The sequence below is a fragment of the Nelumbo nucifera genome, chromosome 5 (assembly GCF_055504915.1).
Source record: "Nelumbo nucifera cultivar China Antique chromosome 5, China Antique-T2T, whole genome shotgun sequence".
Taxonomy (NCBI): domain Eukaryota; kingdom Viridiplantae; phylum Streptophyta; class Magnoliopsida; order Proteales; family Nelumbonaceae; genus Nelumbo; species Nelumbo nucifera.
The window spans coordinates 376403-400052 of NC_142653.1; the positions used below are offsets into that span (position 1 = coordinate 376403).

Below are 23650 nucleotides of genomic sequence, written 5' to 3' on the forward strand. Positions count from 1 at the left end.
GAGCTTTGAAGGGTGTCATTCCAGCAGCCGACTAATAAGTCAAATTGTACCAGTATTCTGCCAATGGAAGTCAGTGAGCCCACTATTGAAGCTTCTCCCCTATGAAGCATCTAAGGTAGGCCTCCAAGCATTGATTAAGAACTTCAGTCTGCCCATCAGTCTGCGAGTGATAACTCGTGGAGGGGTGCAGTTGGGTTCCTTGCAACCGAAAATATTCCTTCCAGAATGAACTCAGGAAAGCAGGGTCCCGATCTGAGACAATGGATCTCAGGGTTCCGTGCAGCTTGGCGACGTCTCGTATGAAGATGTTAGCCACCATTGCTGCGGTGTAAGGGTGAGGTAATGCAGAGAAATGGCTGTACTTGGTGAGACGGTCAACCACTACCATGATAACCTCCTTTCTTGCAGAACGAGGAAGACCCGTGATGAAGTCCATGGAGAGGTCTTCCCACACTTTTTCTGGAATCTTGAGGGGTTGCAGAAGGCTAGTAGGAGACTGTGACGAGTATTTCTACTGTTGGCAGGTTTGGCATTCGGATACATAGTGCAATACATCCTTACGCATTCCTACCCAATGATAGTGGCTGCTGAGCCTCTTTAGGGTCTGTAGCACCCCTGAGTGCCCCCCCAAGGTGGAGTCATGAAACAACCTTAGCAGTTCAGCTTTTGGGCTAAATTCTGGGCAACAACAAACTGACCCCTAAAGAAAAGATCAGGCCCCACAACTTGGTAACTAGCAACTTGGGAAGGGTCTCGACTCCGCTTAATTCTAATGTCCTGCAGCTGCGGATCAGACTTGGCTTCTTGCCGTATAGCTTCAAACAAAGGAAAGCTGGGCTGAGAGCAGGTCAGATAGGCTAACTCTTCCACTCGTGACAAGGCATCAACTACTCTGTTTGCAGGCCCCAACTTATATTCTATGAGGTAGTCAAAGCCCATTAGTTTACTAAGTCATTTTTGTTGCTCCGGGGTGTGCACCTTTTGCTCTGCTATGTACTTCAAACTTCATTGGTCTGTCCTTATAACAAATTGGCATCCCAATAGGTATGCACGCCACTTTTGCACTGCCATTACCACAACCATCATTTCTTTGACATAAGTGGACTGACTTTGGTGAGCTGCTGAGAGAGTCTTGTTGAAATAAGCAATGGGTTGCCCCTTCTGCATCAAGTCTTCAAAAGCCCGTTGGGCATTATTAGCCCAACCGAAGGAATCCTTCTTTAATAGACGCGTTAGAGGGGCGACCATAAGCCCATACCCCTTAATGAAGCGCCTATAATATCCGGTAAGCCCAAGAAAGCCCCGTAGAGCCTTTACAGTAGTGGGCTTGGGCCACTTCTAGATGGCGTCTACCTTTTCTGGGTTTGCCATGACCCGCCCGGCTGCAACCACATGGCCTAAGTATTGAATTTGTCCTTGTCCAAAGGAACACTTTGTCATTTTGGCATGTAACTGGTGCCCCCTTAGAGTTGTGAGGGTGAGTTTTAGATGTTTCATATGTGTGTCCCAATCCCTACTGTATACTAAAATGTCATCGAAAAACACCAGAATAAATCGCCTTAGGAATGGCCTGAAGATGTCATTCATGAGGGCCTAAAAGTGGAGGGGGCGTTGGTGAGTCCAAAAGGCATAACCAAAAACTCATAATGGCCATCGTGGGTTCTAAAGGCCGTTTTGTGGATGTCAGCCTGGTGGACCCGAATCTGATGATACCCGAACCGCAGGTCTAATTTGGAGAACACTCGTACCTCTCCTAACTCGTCGAGCAGTTCATCAATGAGGGGTATAGGAAACTTGTCCTTCACTGTAATCTGATTCAAGGCCCATTAATCTATGCAAAAGCACCAACTACCATCCTTCTTCTTCACTAGGAGTACAGGGGATGAAAAAGGGCTGGTGCTGGTCTGTATATGCCCTTTTTCCAATATCTCTCTCACTGCCTTCTCAATTTCCAGCTTCTGGAAGTAAGGGTATCTATATGGCCTCACATTGGCTGGTTTAGAACCTGGTAAGAGAGGTATCTGATGATCATGAGCCAGGGGTGGAGGTAATTGGTTCGGCTCCTTGAATACATCGCCAAACTGATCGAGTATCGATCGTAAGGCCTCGTGTTGGGCTTCTGTGGGGTGAACACAGCCCTGGTTGTCCAGAATTGGGATTGTGGGCCGAATGCCTAAGTGCATAAATAAGGGTTGGCCAGCATCCTTTGAGGCCCGTATCATGGAGGCTAAAGTGTCACCTTGTAAATGACAAGTCTGGCCATCCTGGTGAAAATCCATTATCATTTTGGCCCAATCACATATAGCAGGTCCTAGACCACACAACCAATGAATCCCCAAAATAATATCAGCCCCCGAGAAATCCAATGGGTGGAGATCCACCACAAAATTATGGCCCTGTATGAGGATTTTTTCCTTCTTACATACACCATTACATGACATCTGACTCCCATTAGCCACATGGATTGAAAAGAGAGGAGTGGGTCGTATGGTCATACCTAGTTGCTTTGCCAAACGGCAAGTGATGAAATTCAGGGTAGTGCCACTGTCAATCAAAATCATCACGGTCCGGCCTACCAATCTTCCTTCTACGCGCATGGACTAAAGAGAGTTGAGGCCCATGAGAGCGTGTGAGGAGATATCGGCCCCATCAGGTTCTGGTCCGTCTGGAATCAGTTCACAGTCATTTAAGTGCTCTGGTTCTGTCTCTTCCGGCTCTTCCTCTGTCTGTAGGAGAAACACCCGCTGGACCTGGCATTTATGGCCCGGTCCAAACTTATCATCACAGTTATAACAAAGGCCTTTCTTGCGTCGGGCTTGCATCTCAGCCCATGAGAGACGTTTGAAATCCGCAGCCGGTTTCATGGGCGGCTGATCGACCCGTGGAGGTGTCCTCAAATTCGGGTAGGTCGGTTTGTTGGCTCTGCGTAGGTTGTTGATTTTATCTCTTCTTGCAGGCGAGCCAATCCCACCGTAGCCATGATAATCGCCGGATGGAGAGCCTTCACCTCCAGACGGATATCCTCTTTGAGACCTCCCACGAAACATCCTACTAAGGCTTTCTCCGGCCAGCCGTGTACCCTGGTCGCCATTCGCTTGAACTCGAGCTGGTACTCTGCTACCGTTCCAGTTTGTTTCAACGGAGTGATAAGCTCGTCGTAGTCCACGAACGTTGTCGGCCCAAAGCGGATGCACAAAGCTTCGGTGAACTCTGCCCAAGTTACCTGGGGATGATTTTGGAGATACCTCTGGAGCCATAGAATCACGTCCCCTTCTAGATGAATGGAAGCGATGGAGACATGCTGGTGTGCAGGAGTTTTGTGGTATTCGAAAAATCTTTCTACTCGGAAGATCCAAGGAATGGGATCTCCACCGGAATAGTTGGGAAAGTTGATCTTAGTGACTTTTCCGGTGGGGTAATACCTTGTTCTTTGGCTACTGGAAGCATAGGCTTCTGGAAGCATAGGCTTCTGCTCCTGCTGGGTGACTGGTCTCGCCAGACTGTTGCTGAGAGGCGAAGCTGGAGACAACCACTTTGAGTTCCTTGAGTTCGTTCAACACCTGGTGGAATCCAACCTCAAGCTGGTTGACCTTATCATCCACGGTAGTGGAACGTGTCTGTGGCATCGTGAAGCCTGGGATTTGGATAGCCTGGCCCTGATACTAACTGATGAGTTACAGCTCACCTCGGAAGCCCCTTCTAGGGTGGCTTAACCTTCTGAAACCGAAGATGAAGGGGAGAAGAGAAGGGTAGGAAGAAAATGGCTCAGAGAGAGAGATAAAAGAGATATTCATTCATGCCACTTATTACATGATCAGGGCCTTATATAGCTGGCCTACATGTGTGCAATCATGGAGGGAATATCTTCTGGTGGTAGTGTAACTAACTCTGGAAGGATCTGAGTGTAACTAACTCTGGGAGGCTCTGCCGCGTGTCACACTAGCCTCTCTGTCTTCTAGTGAAATGCTGTTCGGTGGTGGCCTGCTCCACTCCTATAGTTGGGTTCGGAGGGAGTGTTTGGGTTCCAACATGGTGATTCAAATAAGGTGGATTAGAAGATCAGCTAATAGCATGGCTAATGGTCTGGCTAAACAAGGACTTCAAAGACAATCTATGTTTTGGGCTACGTTTTAATTAGTGGAGGTTTATGTTGGGTTACCCTTTGGCTGTGTTGTAATTAAAGGGATTGGCACTAGGGTTGTTTGTGGCAATGATGTATTTAGTGGGGCACTATGGACTGCTTTTCTGCCCACAACTTCTTGTTGTACATGACTTTTTAAATTAATAAATCATTTCTGTGGTGCTGATAAAAAAAAGTGGTTAGATAATCCCCCACCCCTTCCCCTCTTAGGGTGCAATGTGTCACCCCACTTAAAGAGACTTAAAGAGTCTTTTCTCTATGAGAAGACAAGTGGTATCCCATTAAAGACATGGATCATCTCATAAGAGAAGATGGTCTGGGCTTTTAGATGTCTAGGTGAGCCTCTCTTAACTAATTTAACCTTCTTAGTGCTTGCTTCCCATTGAAATGGACTCTATTACAAGCCCATAAAATGTAATGAATTGTTATTAGGGATCAAACCCCTTTTAAATTAATTTAGAGCCTTCTATCTACTTAAATGGACTCTACAGCAGGCCCATCCTTCTTAATAGGATTTTACCTACATGACTGGTCTAAGAAAAGGGGTTTTATAAGCTATTACTGGGAGTAGCTTAATATCCTGCTCAGAATCCTGCAACCTTTGAGACTTGAACACTTAGGTTAGTTGTGGTGGTAATTTTGTAGCTAATTTGAGATGTTTTGGGGAGGTAATATTCTGCTAGATCTTAGAGAGACGAAGTTGGCAAATCAGGACTGTAATCAGTCCAATTCTTGATGCAATTCAATGAAAAAAATACCAGAGAAGAGAAGACGAAGAAGAAAGAAGAAAGAAGAAAGAAGAGAAAGATGAGAGAAAGAGTGTTGGCTTTAGTTGCCACCCCACTCAGCTATTTATAATAACATCAAAACATAAGATGACAATTACATTAATGCCCCTACTGCTTACATAAGCAAATAACTAACAAAACTAACATTGCTAACAGCAGCCTAACAACAGATATAAATAAGGAACTAACGGCAGCAGTGGGGACCACAATAACTAAAATAACAACAATATAACAACACTAATTATTGCTCTACATCTCTACACTCCCCCTCAAGTTGGGAATAGATATTTATCATTTCCAACTTGCGTAAATCTATTTCCAACTTGGCCCTTGTAATTGCCTTGGTGAAGAGATCAGCAAGCTACATATCAGAGGCAATATATGGAAGACACACTTCTTGAGAGGCAACTCTCTCTGATAAAGTGTCGATCCACTTCAATATGTTTAGTTTTGTCATGCTGTACCAGACAGTGTTTTAGAAGACATGGGAGGCGTATGCCTGGAGGTGCTCCCAAAATGCCCTGAGGCGTGTGCTAGAAGTAGACCTCTTGTCATCAACACACTCAATCCAATCAGCATCTGTGTAGACTTCTATCTTCATGTGACCATTATTTTTGAAGAGTACACCTCTTCCTAAACATCTCTTCAGGTAAGCAAGGATCCTCTCAATTGCAAGAAGGTGAGTGGTTTTAGGGGAATGCATGTACTGTCTAACTACACTGACTACATAAGAAATGTTTGGTTGGGTGAGGCAAAGATAAAGCAGTTTCCCAACCAACCTCTGAAACATAACCTTGTCTTCAAGGGGCTCTCCACCTTCGGTTCTAATCTTGTGGTTTTGTTCAATGGGTGTGTCAGCTGGTTTAACACCTAGCTTTCCAGTTTCCTCTAGAAAATCAAAAACTTACTTCCTTTGGGAGACAAAAAGCCCATGTTTGGACTGGGCTACTTCAATACCCAATAAATAATGTAGTTCTCCCAAGTCTTTGACTTCAAATTCTTGGTGAAGCAGTTGTTTAAGAGAGTCAATCTCTTGGGTATCACTCCCTGTCACCACAATATCATCCACATAAACAACAAGTAGAGTTAAGGAGGAGTCTGTTTTCTTAATGAAAAGAGTGTGATCTGATTGGGCTTGGGCATAGCCGAATTTTCCAAGAGCTAGTCTAAATCTATCAAACCATGCTCTTGGTGACTGTTTCAGTCCATATAAGGCTTTATTCAATTGATAGACCTTCTTCCCTGCTTCTATATTGTAAAATCCAAGAGGTAACTCCATGTATACCTCCTCTTGCAGATCACCATTGAGGAAGGCATTTTTAACATCCATTTGGAACAATGGCCATGAGAAATTTGCTGCAATAGACAATAAAACTCTGATATTGTTCATCTTGGCTACCGGTGCAAAAGTCTCCAAGTAGTTTATGCCATAAGTCTGTGTAAACCCCTTTGCAACTAATCTGACCTTATACCTCTCAATAGAGCCATCAACATTATGTTTCACTGTAAACACCTATCTACACCCGATCAATTTCTTCCCTTTTGGTCGATCAACTAATTCCCATGTATTGTTTTTGAGAAGGGAATCCATTTCTACTTTTGTGGCATCCTTCCACTCCAGTATTGACAAGGCTTCTTGCACTGTCCTAGGAATGGGAATAGCAGAGATAGATGCCAAAAAGGACTTATAAGATGGAGACAAATGGTCATAAGTTAGAAACTGAGAAATACAATGTGCTGCAGATGAAGTACAACGGTGTTTCCCTTTGCGGACAGCAATTGGAAGATCAAGATCATCCAAAGGAGGTGAATGCTCAGTAATGGGAGGCACCTCATTAGGCTCAGTGATGGGAGGTATCTCATTTGTAGTAGGATGTGAGGGAGCTGTGGTACCTGGACCTGGAGCCGCAGATGAAATTGGAGTTGGTCTGGACTACTGAGGACAGAAATCAACCTATTTCCACCACCTATGAAACACCCTCAACTCCCTAAACTTGTGACAACCCTCCTCATTACACTCCCCCTGAGAAGAAACTCTATGATAGTAGGGAACATCCTCAAAGAAAGTCACATCCATAGAAACAAATTGTTTCCCAGAAGTAGGTTCATAGCAGCAATATCCCTTTTGATTTTGTGCATACCCAAGAAATATGCATTTGGAAGCTTTAGTGTCAAACTTAGAACGATGAGGCCCAAGAATCTGAATGAAACAAGTACATCCAAAGGTTTTAAGGGGAATAGTGAACAAGCCCTTATCGGGATATAAGAGGCTGAATGGAATTTTCATGTCTAGGACCCGTGAAGGAACCCGATTGATGAGGTACACGGCTGTATGGATAGCATCCCCCAGAAACGTATAGGAACATTGGAGTTTAGCATAATGCTTCTAGCTACCTCCAATATATGCCTATTTTTCCTTTTAGCAACTCTATTTTGCTGAGGTGTATGGGTACAAGTGCTATGATGAATGACCCCATGGTCAAGGAAATATGAGGCCAAGGGTTTTGCAAAATACTCTTTTGGCATTATCTGATCTGAAAACTGTGATTTTGACTCCGAACTGGGTCAGGACCATTTGATAGAAGTTCTGAGTCAGAGTAGGGACCTCATCTCGAGAGTGCATAAGATAAACCCATGAAAAACGAGTATAGTCATCAACAAACAACAGAAAATATCGGTATCCCCCCATAGCAGTGATATGATATGGTCCCCAAACATTAGTATACACAATTTCAAAAGGAATAGTACTTCTTTTATTGCTCAAAGAATAAATTGTTCTACAATGCTTTGCATGTTCACAACTTTCACATTTTAAACTAGACATCTGCATTAACTCAAACAAACTGGGAAACAAACTCCTTAAAGACTTAAAAGACAGATGACCCAACCGATTATGCCAAAGCATAATCTGACTCACAGACTGAGAAACAAAAGACCTTCCAACTTCTTTATCTTCCCCATGCAGACACCCTCCAATCAGGTAGATTTCATTCGTCTCACGGCCAATCCCAATCACCTTCCTTATCTCTAGATTCTGAAAAACACATCGGTCAGGGAAAAATGTCACTGAACAGTTTTGATTTTTAATGATGCTACTAACTGACAACAGATTAGTACTAAGTTTAGGAACATGCAAAACTGAGGACAAGGAGATGGCACCCGATAATCTAATGTTTCCCTTCCCAGAGATGGGAACAAGGGATCCATCAACAATGGATACTCTATCTCTACCAGAGGATAAGCAATAAGTAGTAAACAGAGAATATAAGCCTGTCATGTGGTTAGATGCACTTGAATCTATGACCCAACAAGGTCCATTGTTACCTGGGCCTGAAACATGGTATGCTAATGCCCGTGTACCTAAATGAGAAAATGTCGAAGTAGGAGTAGCAGATGTGATCAGTGGCTGAGATGAAGGGGCTGAAGTACTAACTTCACGCTCTAACTAAGTTAGAGCAGCTCGGACAATAGCTAAAGTGTCTAGGGATGTGGCCCTTGTGCTGGAAGAGGATGCACCATCAGTAGTAATAGCCATATTGGCATTCCTCTTTTTTATTTCTAAGCTTTGCTAGCATTAAGTGTGGATATAACTTCCAACAAGTGTCCTTGGTGTGCTTTGGCTTCTTACAGTGGTCACAAACTAGATCCTTCTTATCCTCCTTCTTTATGTCCCTTTCCTTGTCACCCCCAAATTTTGGTTTTACGGCTGTCAGGGCTGATTCCATAGGCTGAAACTGCAACATAACCTTTCTTCTACTTTCCTCACTATGCACTAGAGAATAGGCCTGAGATAAGGTCACACTCTCCCTCGTGAGCAGTTGTTGTCACACAGTATCATACTCTGAATTCAGACCAGCTAGGAATTCAAAAACCCTATTGGTCTCAACCTGTTTTCAATAGTTTTTTGCATCCTTCTAACTTTCCCACTCAATAGTTTCCAGATGATCAATTTCATGGCATAAAGATTTCAGAGTGGAGAAATAAACCGAAACTGGCTTCTCCCCTTGTTTGAGATTATTTACTTCACATTTCAGTTCATAGGCCCTAGCAACATTGAGTGGCTGAGAGTAGGTTTCCTTCATCACTTCCCAAATTTCCTTAGCTATTTTTGCCCACAAATAATTGCAGCTAATATGAGGCTGCATAGAGTTACACAGCCAAGTCGTGACTAAATAGTTCTCTTGAACCCATTTGGCATATGAAGGGTCTTTTTTGGCTGGTTTCTTTACATCTCCATTCACATAACTAACTTCCCTCTGCCCCCAATCGCCATCATGGATGACTGAGCCCATTCCAAGTAATTAGAACCATCAAATTTAACAGTAGTAATCTGAAAATTGTTTTCTCCCATGTTTCCAGCTCCCAAAACACCATCCCCTTGAGTCTTAAACTCAGCTCCTGCCATTTCTGTAATAGGTTTATTAGGAGAAACCAGTTCTCAGCAAAGGGATCCCCCCAAAAAAGTTCTCACCCAAGAATAACAGATTTGGAAGCTGAAACAAGTCTAGAAATCACTTAGAAAACAATCTGAAATGCTGAAACTGATTTAGGAATCACCCAAAAGGTGTTAATAGTCAGGTCTGATCGTAGGGTTAAGAGAAAACCCTAGAGAAAACTCTGAGAAAATAAAGGAAAGTTCAGCCGCTCCTTCTAGATAGGTCCAATCTACCTCTGACTGGTGCTCATCTCAAAGAAAGATAGAAACTTAACCCAGAAAAATCTGATTGCCACTTCAATCTTAGTCTGAACCCTAATCTTGATCTTTCTTGATCTTCTCTGATTCTTCCTGATATCCAAACATTCTCCAAGCCCTTGGACAATTGCTAAACCCTTCTGGTAACCTCCAAGAATCAGCCGATGGACAGATCTTTTCTAAGCTTTCAGCCCTAGGAAGTTCTCATGTGGTCGGCTGGATTAGACACGCATGAGAAACCCTAGATTGCCTCTGATACCAAGTTGGCAAATCAGGACTGTAATCAGTCCAATTCTTGATGCAATTCAATGAAAATAATACCAGAGAAGAGAAGACGAAGAAAGAAAGAAGAAAGAAAGAAGAAAGAAAGCTGAGAGAAAGAGAGTTGGCTTTAGTTGCCGCCCCACTCAGCTATTTATAATAACACCAAAATATAATATTGCAATTACATTAATGCTTCTACTGCTTACATAAGCAAATAACTAACAAAACTAACATTGCTAACAGCAGCCTAACAACAACTATAAAGAAGGAACTAACTAACGGCAGCAGTGGGGACCACAATAAATAAATAACAGCAATATAACAACACTAATTATTGCTCTACATCTCTACAGACGATACAGGATGATATGTTCTAACTTGCTATAGCTAAGGTTTAAGAATGACATGAACCAATGCTTGTCCTGACTATTTAGGTTCTTTAGAGGGGTGGGCTGGATATGGATCTAGACTCTGGAATTTTAGCACAAAGTGGCTGCTTTCAGATTTGAACCTGCATCCTCACACTTGTCATCTCCGACAAGCAACTTTAAGATTTCCTTATAGTTGATCGATTATTCTAAGGCTACTGAACTGAATGTCTAAATATTTATGTAGCATACAGTCAACAGAATGAGGGTTTGAAATTGTTGGCATAAAGATGTGCTTTATAGCAGCTACTTATGCTGTCTTTCTGCATTGACCCTCCAATTCATCTCTTCCTATAATGAGAGACTGAATGCTCTTTACTCCAACTTAGCTGATTTGATCATTGTCAAGTAGCAGTATTTTCTGGAGAACCTGAGACTGAACTAACTCTTCAAATGTGCAATAAGCTCACTTCATGTGTCTATGGTTTAGTTTTCCTATTGAGGGATACCTCGTATTAGTGTCAGATATGGAGAAAATCTGTTAGATAAATGCAAATCATTATTTATATGTTCCTAGTCTTTGCTTGTTGGATAGGTTTTAAAGTTAACATCTAGCAGATCCCGTAATCCCACTTCACACAATTCTACACAGAGAATTGCAAATTTACAAATTGAATTCTTTCTGAAGAATGCAATGGTTCAATTAAGTTACTTCCTACTTAATCTATGTAGCTAATTTCAGTTAAATGTTTCAACATCATTTGCGTGTTTGGCCCTACTAATATCTTGGTATGACATGGTTTGGTCTAATTTTCTCTGTTCTGTTCCCTATAGTTTTCTAATTATTCTTCTCCTTTTTCTTTTCTTCTTGAAAAAAAAAATCTAGGTCATATCAAATCTTTCTGCAACTACAGGCCCATTATTCTATATGGAGTCATGGGGGCGTTTCCCAAAAGAGAGAGATCGTTTGTTTAAATTGATTGCAGATAGCAAGGTGGGAAACTCCTATCTGTTCTTTCATCTGATATTGTAAAAGTCTGAGCCGCAACTGTTGATAATGTGCTCATTGTCCTGCAGTAAGCAACTTTTTTAGATAGCATGAAGGATTCTTTTTCCTTGTGAAGAACTATAAATCCTTGTGTGATGCTAAGCATTTGGCTAATTTGGTATGACAAATGATTTCTGTATTTGTAGAGAGATGGGGTCTTTTTCATAAGTGGCGATGTTCATTTTGGAGAGATTTCAAGATATGACTGTGCATCTAGATATCCACTCTATGAAATAACTTCAAGTGGGCTTACTCAAGCTGTTGAGAAGGCAGTCCCCCAATCATTGCATTTTCTAGTTAGAGTTTTGGCATGGTTGACACCAACAACGATGAGAATTATTGGTCCAGATTGCTGTTACAAATCATGCACATATGGTAAGAATTGTATTGAAGGGAATAATTTTGTGCTTCATCATCGTTACTACTACTACTACTAGTTGATAACAAATAACAATAATTATTTTGTTCAATAATGAACCCTTTTAAGATATGAAAATGAGGAAATTATAAAGATAAGAAAAATGAAGGAAAAATAACAAGGTTATACTGGTATTTTTCTCCATAATATGATCCTTCACTATCTCTTTATCTGGAAGATTAAAGTTGTCACTTGTTGAGCTTGGGATAAGTGAGTATTAGGTTTTAAAAGAGTTTATAGTTGTAATGTAATGCATTGAGTATATACCTTTTGTAGATGAATGGTGGTAAATGCACAACATGACTATTAATGGTTCCTAAGTTCATTATTTTAGAATAAGTTGGCTTAACATGGTATATGGAATGTATGGATGTTGGTAGAAACAAGATTTATTAATGTTTTTAAGAGAAACCCCAAAGGAACCCATCTTTTTATCTTAGTTGTATCATTTTTTCAGGGTGTGTATGACATTCAGGAGATTTATTAGTGTTTTTAATAGAAACCCCAAAGAAACAATCTCTTTATCTTAGTTGCATTGTTTTTTTCAGGGTGTGTATGACATTCAGGAGTATATGCCTATATTATTTGAGATGGGTGGAGATGAACCTCATAATGTTTTGTGGATGATGCATGGTAATTAAGCTAAAGAGAAAATTTTCACCAACCATGGGCAATGCTTACAAAGAATGTTAAGAATGCATTCCTGAATGGTGATCTCACTGAAGAGGTATATATGCCCCTTCCTCCTGGTATATATGGCAAGGAAATGTAGGGTAAGGTGTGTAGATTGAAGAAATCACTTTATGGCCTGAAACAATCTCCACGTGCTTGGTTGTTTAGGGCTGCTCTTGTTCAGTTCGGCTACACTCAGACTCAATCAGATCATACCCTCTTTGTTAAGAGAAAAGGCACTCTGGTGACATTCCTTATAGTTTATGTAGATGATATTTTATTGGCAGTGGTACAGAAGAAGTTAGTGCTCTCAAGAAGTTTCTTAGTTATGAATTTGAAATTAAAGATTTAGGGGAGTTGTGGTATTTTCTGGGCATTGAGGTTGCTAGGTCCAAGGAAGGTATCTTTATTTCTCAATGGAAGTATGTGCTATACCTTCTTACTGAGACTAGAAAACTTGGTGCTAAACATGCCTCTACTCCTATTGATGTGAATCATAAACTCTCAGGTAATGATGGAGAACTTTTAGCTGACAAGGGAGTGTTTCAGAGATTATTGGGGAAACTTCTTTATCTATGTATGATTCGTCTAGACATTTCATATGCTATGAGTGTTATCAACCAATTCATGCATGCTCCTAGAGACACACATATGGCTGTTGCAGAAAGGGTGTTATGCTACCTTAAGGGAACCCCCGGGAAGGGTATATTATTTGCTAAACATGGACACATGAAGGTAGAAGCATATGCAGATGCTGATTAGGCAGGAAATGTGGATAGTAGGAGATCCACATCAGGATATTGTGCTATTGTAGCTAGAAATATTGTTTCTTGGAGAAGCAAAAAGCAGTTAGTGGTTGCTAGATCTTCAGTTGAGGTAGAGTATAGAGCTATGGCCTATGGTGTTTTTGAGTTGTTATTGGCTTAGATCTCTCCTTAATGAGATGGGTGTTTCATGTGACAAGCCACTGATGTTGTATTGTGATAACCAAACTGCTATTAACATTGCTCATTACCCAATTCAACATGAATAGAACTAAGCACATTTGAGGTAGACACTTTATACGGGAGAGAGTGGCTTCAAGAGAGGTGTGCCTACCTTTCATTGCATCTGAAGAGCAGCTAGCAGATTTTCTAACTAAGGGAGTCCCAAAGGCAAAGCTTCAACATAAAGTAAGCAAGCTGGGCATGACTGACATCTATGCTCAACTTGAGGGGGAGTAGTGAGAATGGGTCGAATGGGCCCTAGTGTTCTTTATTTCTTTTAAGTAATGTTTAAAAGTTATTTTTCTTAGTTATGGGCCTTCTTTTATTTTCTTTAATTATTTCTTTAGTGCTACCCACCCCATTAAGGGCATCCAAGTAATTATACTCAGACTTAGAATTATTAATAAAAGTGATGAAAGGGGACTAGAGAGAGAGGTTAAAATTCTTCTTTTCTCTCTTCCCTTCTTTTCTTTTTCCACAACCTATTGCTTAAGTTTCTTTCTTCTTCTTTCTCTTTCTCTCTTTTCTTCCTTTTATTTTTTTTTGCATTATCTGAATTACTGTAGGTGTAATTCTCAACTGAGCGTTTGGTTACAAAATTCATTCCATGGGCCTCATTCTTTTTAGAATGAAAAATCAGCTTATCGCATAAAAATTGAGGTAGTCTTGAGCATGAAAAATAATCATACCCCATCTTTCTCACATTCATTCCTTAAAGAAACTCAATGCCAGCAGTCATAAATTGCCTACTTAGGTCTACAAAATCACCACCATAAATATTATTAGCAGATTGTCATGGAAACTTATGCCGATGGGCATTGACTGCCAGCCATTCACCGATAAACATCTATGCCAGCAATTTTGGACCTAGGCTGGCAATTTATGACCGCTAACATATTTTTAAGAATGAAAATGAACAACATAAGACACTTGCTAGTTTGAAAAGAAATCATTTTTTAGGAAAAAAGTGTTTGGTTCATAGCAATATTTTCTCATTCTACCCATTTTTACCCATTCTTGTCCATTTTAGAATTTCATCTTGGGTAAGAATGAGAATGAATGAGAGTTGAACCAAACATGGCCTAATAAGCAACTTAACCTGTCAATTCACTTTTTTTGTTTTCTTTTTGCTATCGATTATAAAGTTGCCTCATATTTTTACTAATTTCTTTGCTATTGTTTAATGCTAGCCCATGGTTTTTATTTTTCTTAACTTTGGTGCCTCTCTAAAGAGGTCATTAGATTATTGAGGAAAAAAAGCTTGTATCTTCTTCAGGCCAGCCAAATTTTGGTGCAATTGAGATAGATTGGAATGCTACTCCAGTGACTATGAAGGCTGAAGTGAGGGATGTGAACGGAAATACTGTTACAGGTATAAATATTTCATCATTGGAGTTGCAAAGTGGTGAAGATGATATGGTTGCCAAGAAATCTGGGGAAATCCAGCGGCACTGTTCCCTTGAAGTCAATCTACCATGGATCATCAGATACCGTTTAGCTATTCTATTTTCTGGTGCTTTAATGGGTAAGCCATCTAACACTATAAGTAGCTTCTTTCTCTTATTGTTGTTTGTTGAATGTACAATGCACTGTATTCAGAGGCAAAATGTTTTTTCGTGTTTGTCCTGTTATAAATAGCAAATAGTCCAACTTCCCTAGCTATTGCTTCCAGGAAGACCTGTTAATGCTATGTACACCATCAATGTTGATGGACTCTCCTAAGTGGATGAAGTCTGTTCTTGTTAGACAAGCATCCAATTATGACACTAATGGATTCTTGATAGACACTTGAAATAAAATTTTCCTTTATCTACTTTCTTATTTGACATAAATGAGTTGTACAATGAATGTCGCTTTTCTAGAAACCATTATTGAGTAACAAAGATAAAGTTTTAGACCCTTTTTATAAGTATGTAATGTTAGAATTAGAAAAAATATAGTTTAGATTTTTTCTATACATGTATCTGCAAGTTGTTTTCCTTTCTTGCTGAGTCAGACTTCCAGACACATAAGGAATTCTGATCCCTGTGTCTGTAGGTGACATCAGAAGGGAGATGGCTGACCTATTACATGTAGCTAGGGAACCCTGGATTCTAAGTCTGTTCTGATTAGTTCAGAGGAGGATTGTGGTGTTTTTGATATGCTGTGTATCTTTGATTTGGATGGAAAGTAATGGATACAATGATAATGTTAACTGATCGGGATTTTATAGGATCCAGTTCAACCTTTATGGGAGATGGCTGACCTCTTACATGTAGCTAGGGGACCCTGTGGAATTCTGATTCCTATGTCTGTAGATGACATCAGAAGGGAGATGGCTGACCTCTTACATGTAGCTACGGAACCCTGGATTCTAAGTCTGTTCTGAGTTGAGAGGAGGATTGTGATGTGTATCTTTGATTTGGATAGAAAGTAATGAATACAATGATAATGTTGACTGATCAGGAGTTTATAGGATCTGGTTCAACCTTTATGGGGATCAATGACAGACCCCCAAGTATAAAAGAGTAATATCTTTATTATTCTTATTTTTCATCTCTCAATGAAGGATAGTGTGTATCTGAAACAAAACAGCTTTTGATCCTCAATTTATATATTCATGAAACATGGTTCAAGAAACCCTACAAGCTGCCCACTTCCCCTCCCCCCCTCTCTCTCATACCCATTCCTACCTTCAAACCATCATTTTACTTTTTACAGTGACCTCTTTCTCTATACATGATGACATGACACTTTACATCGCTTCTCATCGTAACAACCCACCAAACTGGTTAAAAGAATTTAGTCTTTTAGTAATATATCATCATCATCATCATCATTCAGGCCTTATCCCAACTATATGGAGTCAGCTACATGTTTCACCATTCTGTTCAGTTTAATGGGTTACACAATGAGGGGGTAACCCGCCCTCAGAGGCTCAGACTACACCACCCCTCCCCAACCCTGGTGAAGGTGGGGATTCAATCCCATCTATTACAACAATCCGGATGCTTTTACTTGTAAGCTAGCTGGCACCTTCCTATGATTAACTTCTTTGTGAGCTGTTTTTATCCCCTGTAGAGAAATCCATGCCCCTCAGCCAGAAGTGGAAACACATAATGACTTAAATAAGCTCATGCAGTGGTCTTGCTCAAACCACATGAATAATTAGAATGCATTTAGGCCCTAAATATAATTTCAAATTACAATAAAATCCATGATAGAAATTTAAACTACAAATATTACCGACATCCTCTGACAGATAAAATTGAAGGAAATGTGATTAACCCATCCCTCACCATAAGAAAAGTCCCATTCTACTGAAGTCACTGGATATCCAACAAATAGATGGTTCACCGATTTTTGTGCTTCATTAGAAAGAATTCACTTATTGGTGATTATGAAAAAGGCCAATTTGATATGAACATTTTCTAGGATGGCATTCTTGCATTTTCCTATTCAGGAAATGAGGAAAAAAAACCATTTACCTGTTGCCATCTTGGCCATTACAGTCCTGTAAAGGGTGCCACTATATACAAAGGGTGCGTTTCCATGCTTGTCAGCATGAGATTTTACCAATTTACCAAGCAATGGACATCCTATTCCAAGTGCCTGGTAAATGCTTTTTTTTTTCCTAATGGTGTCTTTTCCTGGTCTTGCAGTGCTTCTTTTTGCATTCGCAGTGCTTATGTATACGGCTGTAATAGTTGGTCAACAATGCCTCCATAAATGCAAGCTTGATTGATGACAACACGTATGAGAGGAATTTCAGAAATTTGGAGTGAATCAATATTTAGTGGTACGGGATCAAGCTAAGATTTTGGGGTATATGTTGATTCTTCTGATTTCTGAGCCTCATCCTGGCTTAGTCATTTGCATATACTTTGTACCAGCATTTTGACTTGGAACAGATTTTGGGTAGTTGAGCAATTTAATTATATGACATTGCTCATCTACCAAATTTGTGAATTTGTTCACTGGCGAGGCGAAAACGTGAGAATCAGTCTGATGCTTTCTGCGGCTTGTTCCAAACCCCCTCCCCTCCCAACCCGAAAGGAACAACGTTAGCTGATATGCCAATGGAGCGATTATTCCTCACCACGGAAATGCATCCCTTTCTCAGTTGTATCTCGTGTTGGTAAATGATAGAATGTACTTTACCTTTCTGTTGCCACTTTCCCCCCTTTTAATTGTTTATGGGGTACTGAATTTTTCATATAGTGACTCGTATTTGCAGAGCCCCGAAGCCCCGAAAATCTTTATGCTATGTGCATGTTAAGAGGGGGGTATGGTCACAAGTGTGGGAATTTACCCCACCCCACAATTTTTATTTCACCGTACAGTTTGGAACCATGATAGTGGGGGAATTGATGCCAATAAAGGGGGTATGATGTTACCAGTAGAGGTGTAAAAAAGTTTTACATTGTTGTAAGTATAAGATGAATTAAAATTTTGTGAGGTTAGCTTCATTGGGATTTCTCCTATTTATTGTATTAGTCAAGACCCATGCAATGCATGGACTTTGTTAATAGATTTTTTTTTTTTGGTAAATGTTGATAAAAATTGAAGCAAAAGGAATCTTATAGTATTCCTAATTGGGCCAAGCTAAATTGAATCCACCCAAAGCATTTCTATTGTGCTCATGTACTTTTCTCTCATAAATTCATTATTTTTCAATAATATTTAATAGTTTTATTATTTTAAGATAAATATTATTAGATTTTATTAATTTTAATTAAATTTAATGGAATTCAATTTGATTAATAATTTTTTTTTATTAAGTAGGTTTCAAAGTCAAACCCAAGTATTGTTTTTGGGTTATGTATTTGTAAATAAATTTGTATTATTTTTAGATGGTTCTTAAAATAAAAATTATTATTTTTATAATCAATAAACTGATATTATTTTTAAATGGAACCTAAGTGGATTTTTAAATTTTAACAATAATTGTTAATTGTTCATTTCATTAATATTTTGTGTATATTAGTTATTGCTAGATAAATATGCATTAATTTTTATTATTTATAAAATTATTTTAAGTTAATAATTTTTTATTAATTTATGTGTATAAATTATATATGATTGGCATATACATAAATAAAAGCAAGTAGGCCCAAGCTTGACCTAATGGCTCTAAGTATCAATTCAAATTTATGTATGGCAGAGGTGTATTGGTATTTTAAACCATATACCTTTTTTTAGTTTGCTTTTCAAATTTTAGTTTTAAAAATATATATTATTTAATAAAAAATGGATTCCTGAAAACACTTGTAAGTGTATTGGGAACCCAAAGATACGATATGATACGCCCAATATGGGGCATATCATATTGATACTCTGAACCTTGGTTAAGTTGGGCCTGAAGTATTGGGCCCAAGCTTGGCCCTGAAATTTGAGGGCCTAGTGCAAGCCTAAGCTAGGAGTGAACACAAAACCTAGGCCCAAGCTTAAAACTTTCGGGCTGGCCCAAGATAAAATGATCACCCCTAAATGGGAGAGTGGATGTTGATAGGAAGGGCAACGAGGCAAGTATAGGGTGGGGCACCCTTTCTCCACCCCTACCTTGGAGTGAAAATATCCTACCCCGTCCTTGCCTTATCCCTGATTGCAAGGAATCCCCATTCCTCCCACCTGTTTGGTTCATACACAAACTGAAGGCAACTGGAATGGATTTTCACTCACAAGGGAGGGTGAAGGAATGGCCCATTATCATTCCACCAGGAATGGGAATGGGGTTCAAATTCTGCTAAACCAAATAGTTGGAATCGGTTGATTTCAAACACTTATTTCCACAAATCAAACGGACCCTTAAAAGTAATCGATCCAAACTTAATAGCAGAATTGGCTCCAAAAAAAATTTGTTGAACAGAATTTACCCCTTGATCTTGAGTTACCATGGGGGCATATTTGTATTTTAATAAAAAAAGCTTTAATTGAGATAGTAAATCAGATGAACAACATTTACGAATTGAAAACTTAAGACCCTATTTATATTACTATTATTAAAAGTGTAAATGGAGGTGTGGAACTTTTTGTTTGGCTAAAATAGCATTTTTTAATTTGATTCTTCTCTCATTGTAAGGACAGAAATGTAATTTGAACAACCACTTTTCTCAATCAAATCCTTGTTATTAACGCATTAACTCCCATTAACATGCATATCATTTTCTTTATTGTAATGCCCCTATTTTTGAATTTGGTTTCTTTAATTGTGAGACTTCGGATCTCCTACCCATAAAACACTACCTCCATGCATAATAACATGTAAGAGTATGAGATGCTCCCCATGTGTGGCTACAATGTATGCGTTTGGAACCATGGGCATTTTTTCATTCAACGTTTGTACTTTATTTGCTTACAAAACCGAGAAAATAAATAATTGCAACCGTTTATGACAACTAGGCACCATTAGGCACCACATCAGCATAACAGTGAAAAAACGCTTAACCATTGGGGGAAGCTTTAAAAAGTAACTTCCCCAAATGGTGGGCGTACACATAAACCAAAGTCACATTTTGCGATTTTCTATCTGTACGAAAGAGCATGAGAGGGGAAATGCTAAAATGGTGCCTATGTGGTTGTGTTTATTGAAAAAACGCCCACGCTTCCAAACACATACAATGTCATGTGAGCAATCGTGGGTAGAATCGTCGTGGGTAGGAAATTTGGACTCCAATTGTGAAGGCATAAAATGTAATTTGAACTATTACATTTCTCCTCCAATTCCCTCTCATTAAGTCTTATATTTAGGGCATTAACTCTTAATTTTAATTGACCATATTAAAAAAAGCATGCCAAAGAATAATTGTTTTTTATTGATTATAGAAATAAAATACAAATTTAAAATCAACCCAGGATGGAGTTGTTTTCCTATTTGGTAGCAAATCAAATAGTATAAAAAGTATAGTTTTGATGTCATAATTAAATAATAATAAAAATTAAAAATGATAAAAACAAAAAAGTATACAAATACAAAAAAAAATGTAGAAGACATTTGGACACATCTCTAATATCGTATATTTATCATATTAAACCAGAATAAGTGTGATAAATAAAAAAATGTAGAAAACTTTAGAAATATATTATTTATCATCATCATCATAAAAAATTATCACGTGTAAAGCACGTGCTCACTTACTAGTAAAAAGAAAAGAATAATTTGACAGTTGCCCCCATCAAGTCTGTGGCTAAGTCTTTTTCTCTACATGCATGGGACATTGCTATTAGTTGGTCAAAATAAATTTTCCGGATCAAGGGTAGGGTATAAATGATATTAACTCTAGAGAGGAGGAATTGTTCATTTGAATCCACATTAAATACATCTAAGAATCTCATTATCTTCTGTTATGCATCATCTTCCATTAAAAAGAGCATTTTGTGAAATTTATGGTTTGCTCCTTAAAAAATTCTATCGGTTTTCTGAATATATTGTTCCAAATCCCCACCTATGCTATAATACCCCATTGAATTGTACAAATACAAATATTCCCAATTGTACAAATACATACAAAATTTATGAATTAGAGGAACCAATAAACACTCGTTTGTTTTCTTAGAATGACAGAACTTGAAAGCAAAAAGGTATGTAAAAAAGCACTGCTCCAATTATAAAAGAAGAAATGTTCAATTTACGGTAGATGACACGGCCATGTCTCCTTTGTCTTTGAAAAAAGTTTTGTACTTTTCTAATGAGGTGACTTTGGCATCCATGGTGAATCTGAATTGTATCATTTCCTCTTTTATCAATTGGAGTAGAAATCAGTGCATAAACATTCAGCTACACATTTGGAATTATATCCCTTGCATGTATATTAAATTTATAGAAAGATGTCATCAACGTAGAATTGCCTTGATACTTTATTATCAAGATTGTTTGCACACAACTTTTTACGTTGGGTAAAATATAAAAACTTTCCCCCTAAAGTTTCACTTTAATAAGAACCTCCTCTATAGTTAAAAAAAATGCATTTGCCTCCCTATTGTTATTGTCTTAGACAGAAAACATTGGCCTAATGCATAATTTTCTTTTGAAAATACTAATTTTTACATGTGTCTATCAATTCAGAAGTTGATTTATTAAAATACCCCTGAAAGATCTTTTAACTTTTAACTATAAAAGGATCATTTCATATCAAACAACAACGAGTTAAAAAAAAAAAAAAACTTTGCAAACTTGTAAAGATTGAGTATAGATGGGGAATTTAACATTTTAAAATATGCTCTAACGGATAAGTAAGGGCAGCCTTGTAACTTCCAAGTCTCTGGGACAATGATGGAAGAGGATTTTATGAGTCTCATAAACCTCAAAGTAAACCTGTTCATATGCTGGGTAGCTTAATAAGTCTGTTTAGCCTAACTCATTTATGGTGGTTGGGTTTGGACAAGATTTTAAGCTTATATGCTTGAGCTTAGGCCCAAAACACTAAGTTCGAGTTTTTTTTTTTTTTTTTTTTTTTCTGAATTGAGCTCAAGCTTTCTCAAAAAAGCCCAACTTTAATCCAAGCCTAACCTAATAATATTTTTATTTAGTTAAAAGTATATTTTATGTAGTAATTTCTTTGAACTCATGTGATAGAGGGATATTGATGTATTTAGTGGTTCCCTTTTGCATATAAAAAAGAGAGAGAGAGAAAAACAAATCAACGTAGAGGAAGTTTTTATATTATGCACTTTATATTTTGGGGGAGGGGGATCTATGATGCCCAAAATACATGGTACCATAAGAATTTTGACCGATCAAAATCCACCTATGAAATCAATATATGATAAAAATGGTAACCAGTCAGGCTGTAGTTATCAAAATTCACCGAGAGGTTTGATTGGTGAAAACCCATCGTTATCATGTGTTTCGTGCAGCACAGTTACTCCTCCTTTCCATTAATCATTACATTTTTATTTTCATTGTTTTGGTGTCAAATCAGTCCCTAAACTTGAAAAAGTCTATGACACCTGATCTTTCAAAATATGTCCAATGGCTGTCTGCCATTAACAGTACATCAGTCATTTGATGATGATATGTGCCACTTAAAACATTTTTCTCCCTTGACGCTTCCTCTCCTTCCTTTGCATTCATGCCCAGAGCAAGATCACCAGCCCCAAACGTCCTCGCCTTGTGTGAACCAAGAACGCCGTGCCGAAGACAATAAAGTAGCTGATGAGTGTTGACGGGTTGACTCGGGAACGTCGCCAGTCATCTCCAGAAGTACTGGCTTTACAAGGATGTAGGGATTACTTCACTAGGATTCATACAATATTTTTCAGATGGTAATGTCTTTTTATTTATTAAACATATATTTATTTTTATGGTGTTTTTTTTTTCAAAAAATTGGCTTATTCAGCAATCTAGCTCTTATTCAGGTTTGGAACCTTTATGGATCGGTTAGACTCTATGAAGTTGTTGATCCATCTCTGACGGGTAGGTTTAAAAAAGAAGAGTAGAAGAGGCATCTCGGCTGCTCCAATTCTCCAAATTGGTTTACTATGCACACAAGCTTCCTCGGAATTGCGGCCATCAATGCATGTGTTCTACCAAAGGATTAAAAGAGGATTCTGTTGTATTATGAAATTGTAGTTACAGTGGTTGTCCAATCTCTTAATAATGGTTTGACACCATTATAATTTTTCTTTTCATATATTTCTTTCCATGGTTTCAGCCTTTTCAATCTAAAATTGATCTATGGCTACATAACCTCTTCCACAAAGTAAAGATCATGGATGTAATGGCTTCCCAACTAAGGTTGAATATATTATTAGAAGCTAAAGCTCAAGATGGAACCAAGGAAAACTGTGACCAAACCTGATGTACTACCGTACCCATGACCTGCCACCTCCTAATGTGTTCAGAATGAAAGATGCATATTTGGGGAAAAAACAAGAAGTTTGGCATTTTGATATCTTAAGAAACAATTATCAAACAGTTGATAGAATTTCGCAGTCTGCCTGCAATAAGGTTAAACAAAAGCGTCCAGATGCAGGGGCTTTCCGGCGGGCTGGTGGTGGAATTAATGGTGGCGTTATCGGCCATAGATCCTGCCACGGATCATTTGCCAGCGCACCGATCACTTCTTGCATCATGGACGGCCGACATCTGATCACTTTCTGTCGTTTGTGCCCCTTTCCATCATAGGCAAATTTGACATTTTTGTCAGATGATAGACAGTGGCTTCTATCAAAAGGTAGTTTTGATATTTTTCAAATTAACTGATAAATTGTTAATGATACGGACTTATTAGACACATTTCGAAAATTTAAGTACCGTAGAGAAATATTTTAAACCCAAAAATATTGACCACC

General features: G+C 38.7%; 1 protein-coding gene across 3 annotated transcripts in view; it reads left to right on the top strand.

Annotated features, from left to right (window-relative positions):
* LOC104603847 (Calcineurin-like metallo-phosphoesterase superfamily protein) overlaps window positions 1–17908 on the top strand; it is a 57601-nt gene extending 39693 nt beyond the window's left edge. For 2 of the 3 annotated variants that reach the window (XM_010268009.3, XM_010268010.3), the window contains 4 exons: window positions 11141–11248; window positions 11449–11677; window positions 14655–14903; window positions 17020–17908. In XM_010268009.3, the coding sequence (XP_010266311.1) occupies window positions 11141–11248; window positions 11449–11677; window positions 14655–14903; window positions 17020–17102 (669 nt within the window). In that variant the 3' untranslated portion in view covers window positions 17103–17908. Of the gene's footprint in view, window positions 1–11140; window positions 11249–11448; window positions 11678–14654; window positions 14904–15590; window positions 15770–17019 lie in introns of those variants that run through there. The other variant, XM_010268011.3, reaches the window with a different exon arrangement.
* Window positions 17909–23650: the final 5742 nt, after the last annotated feature.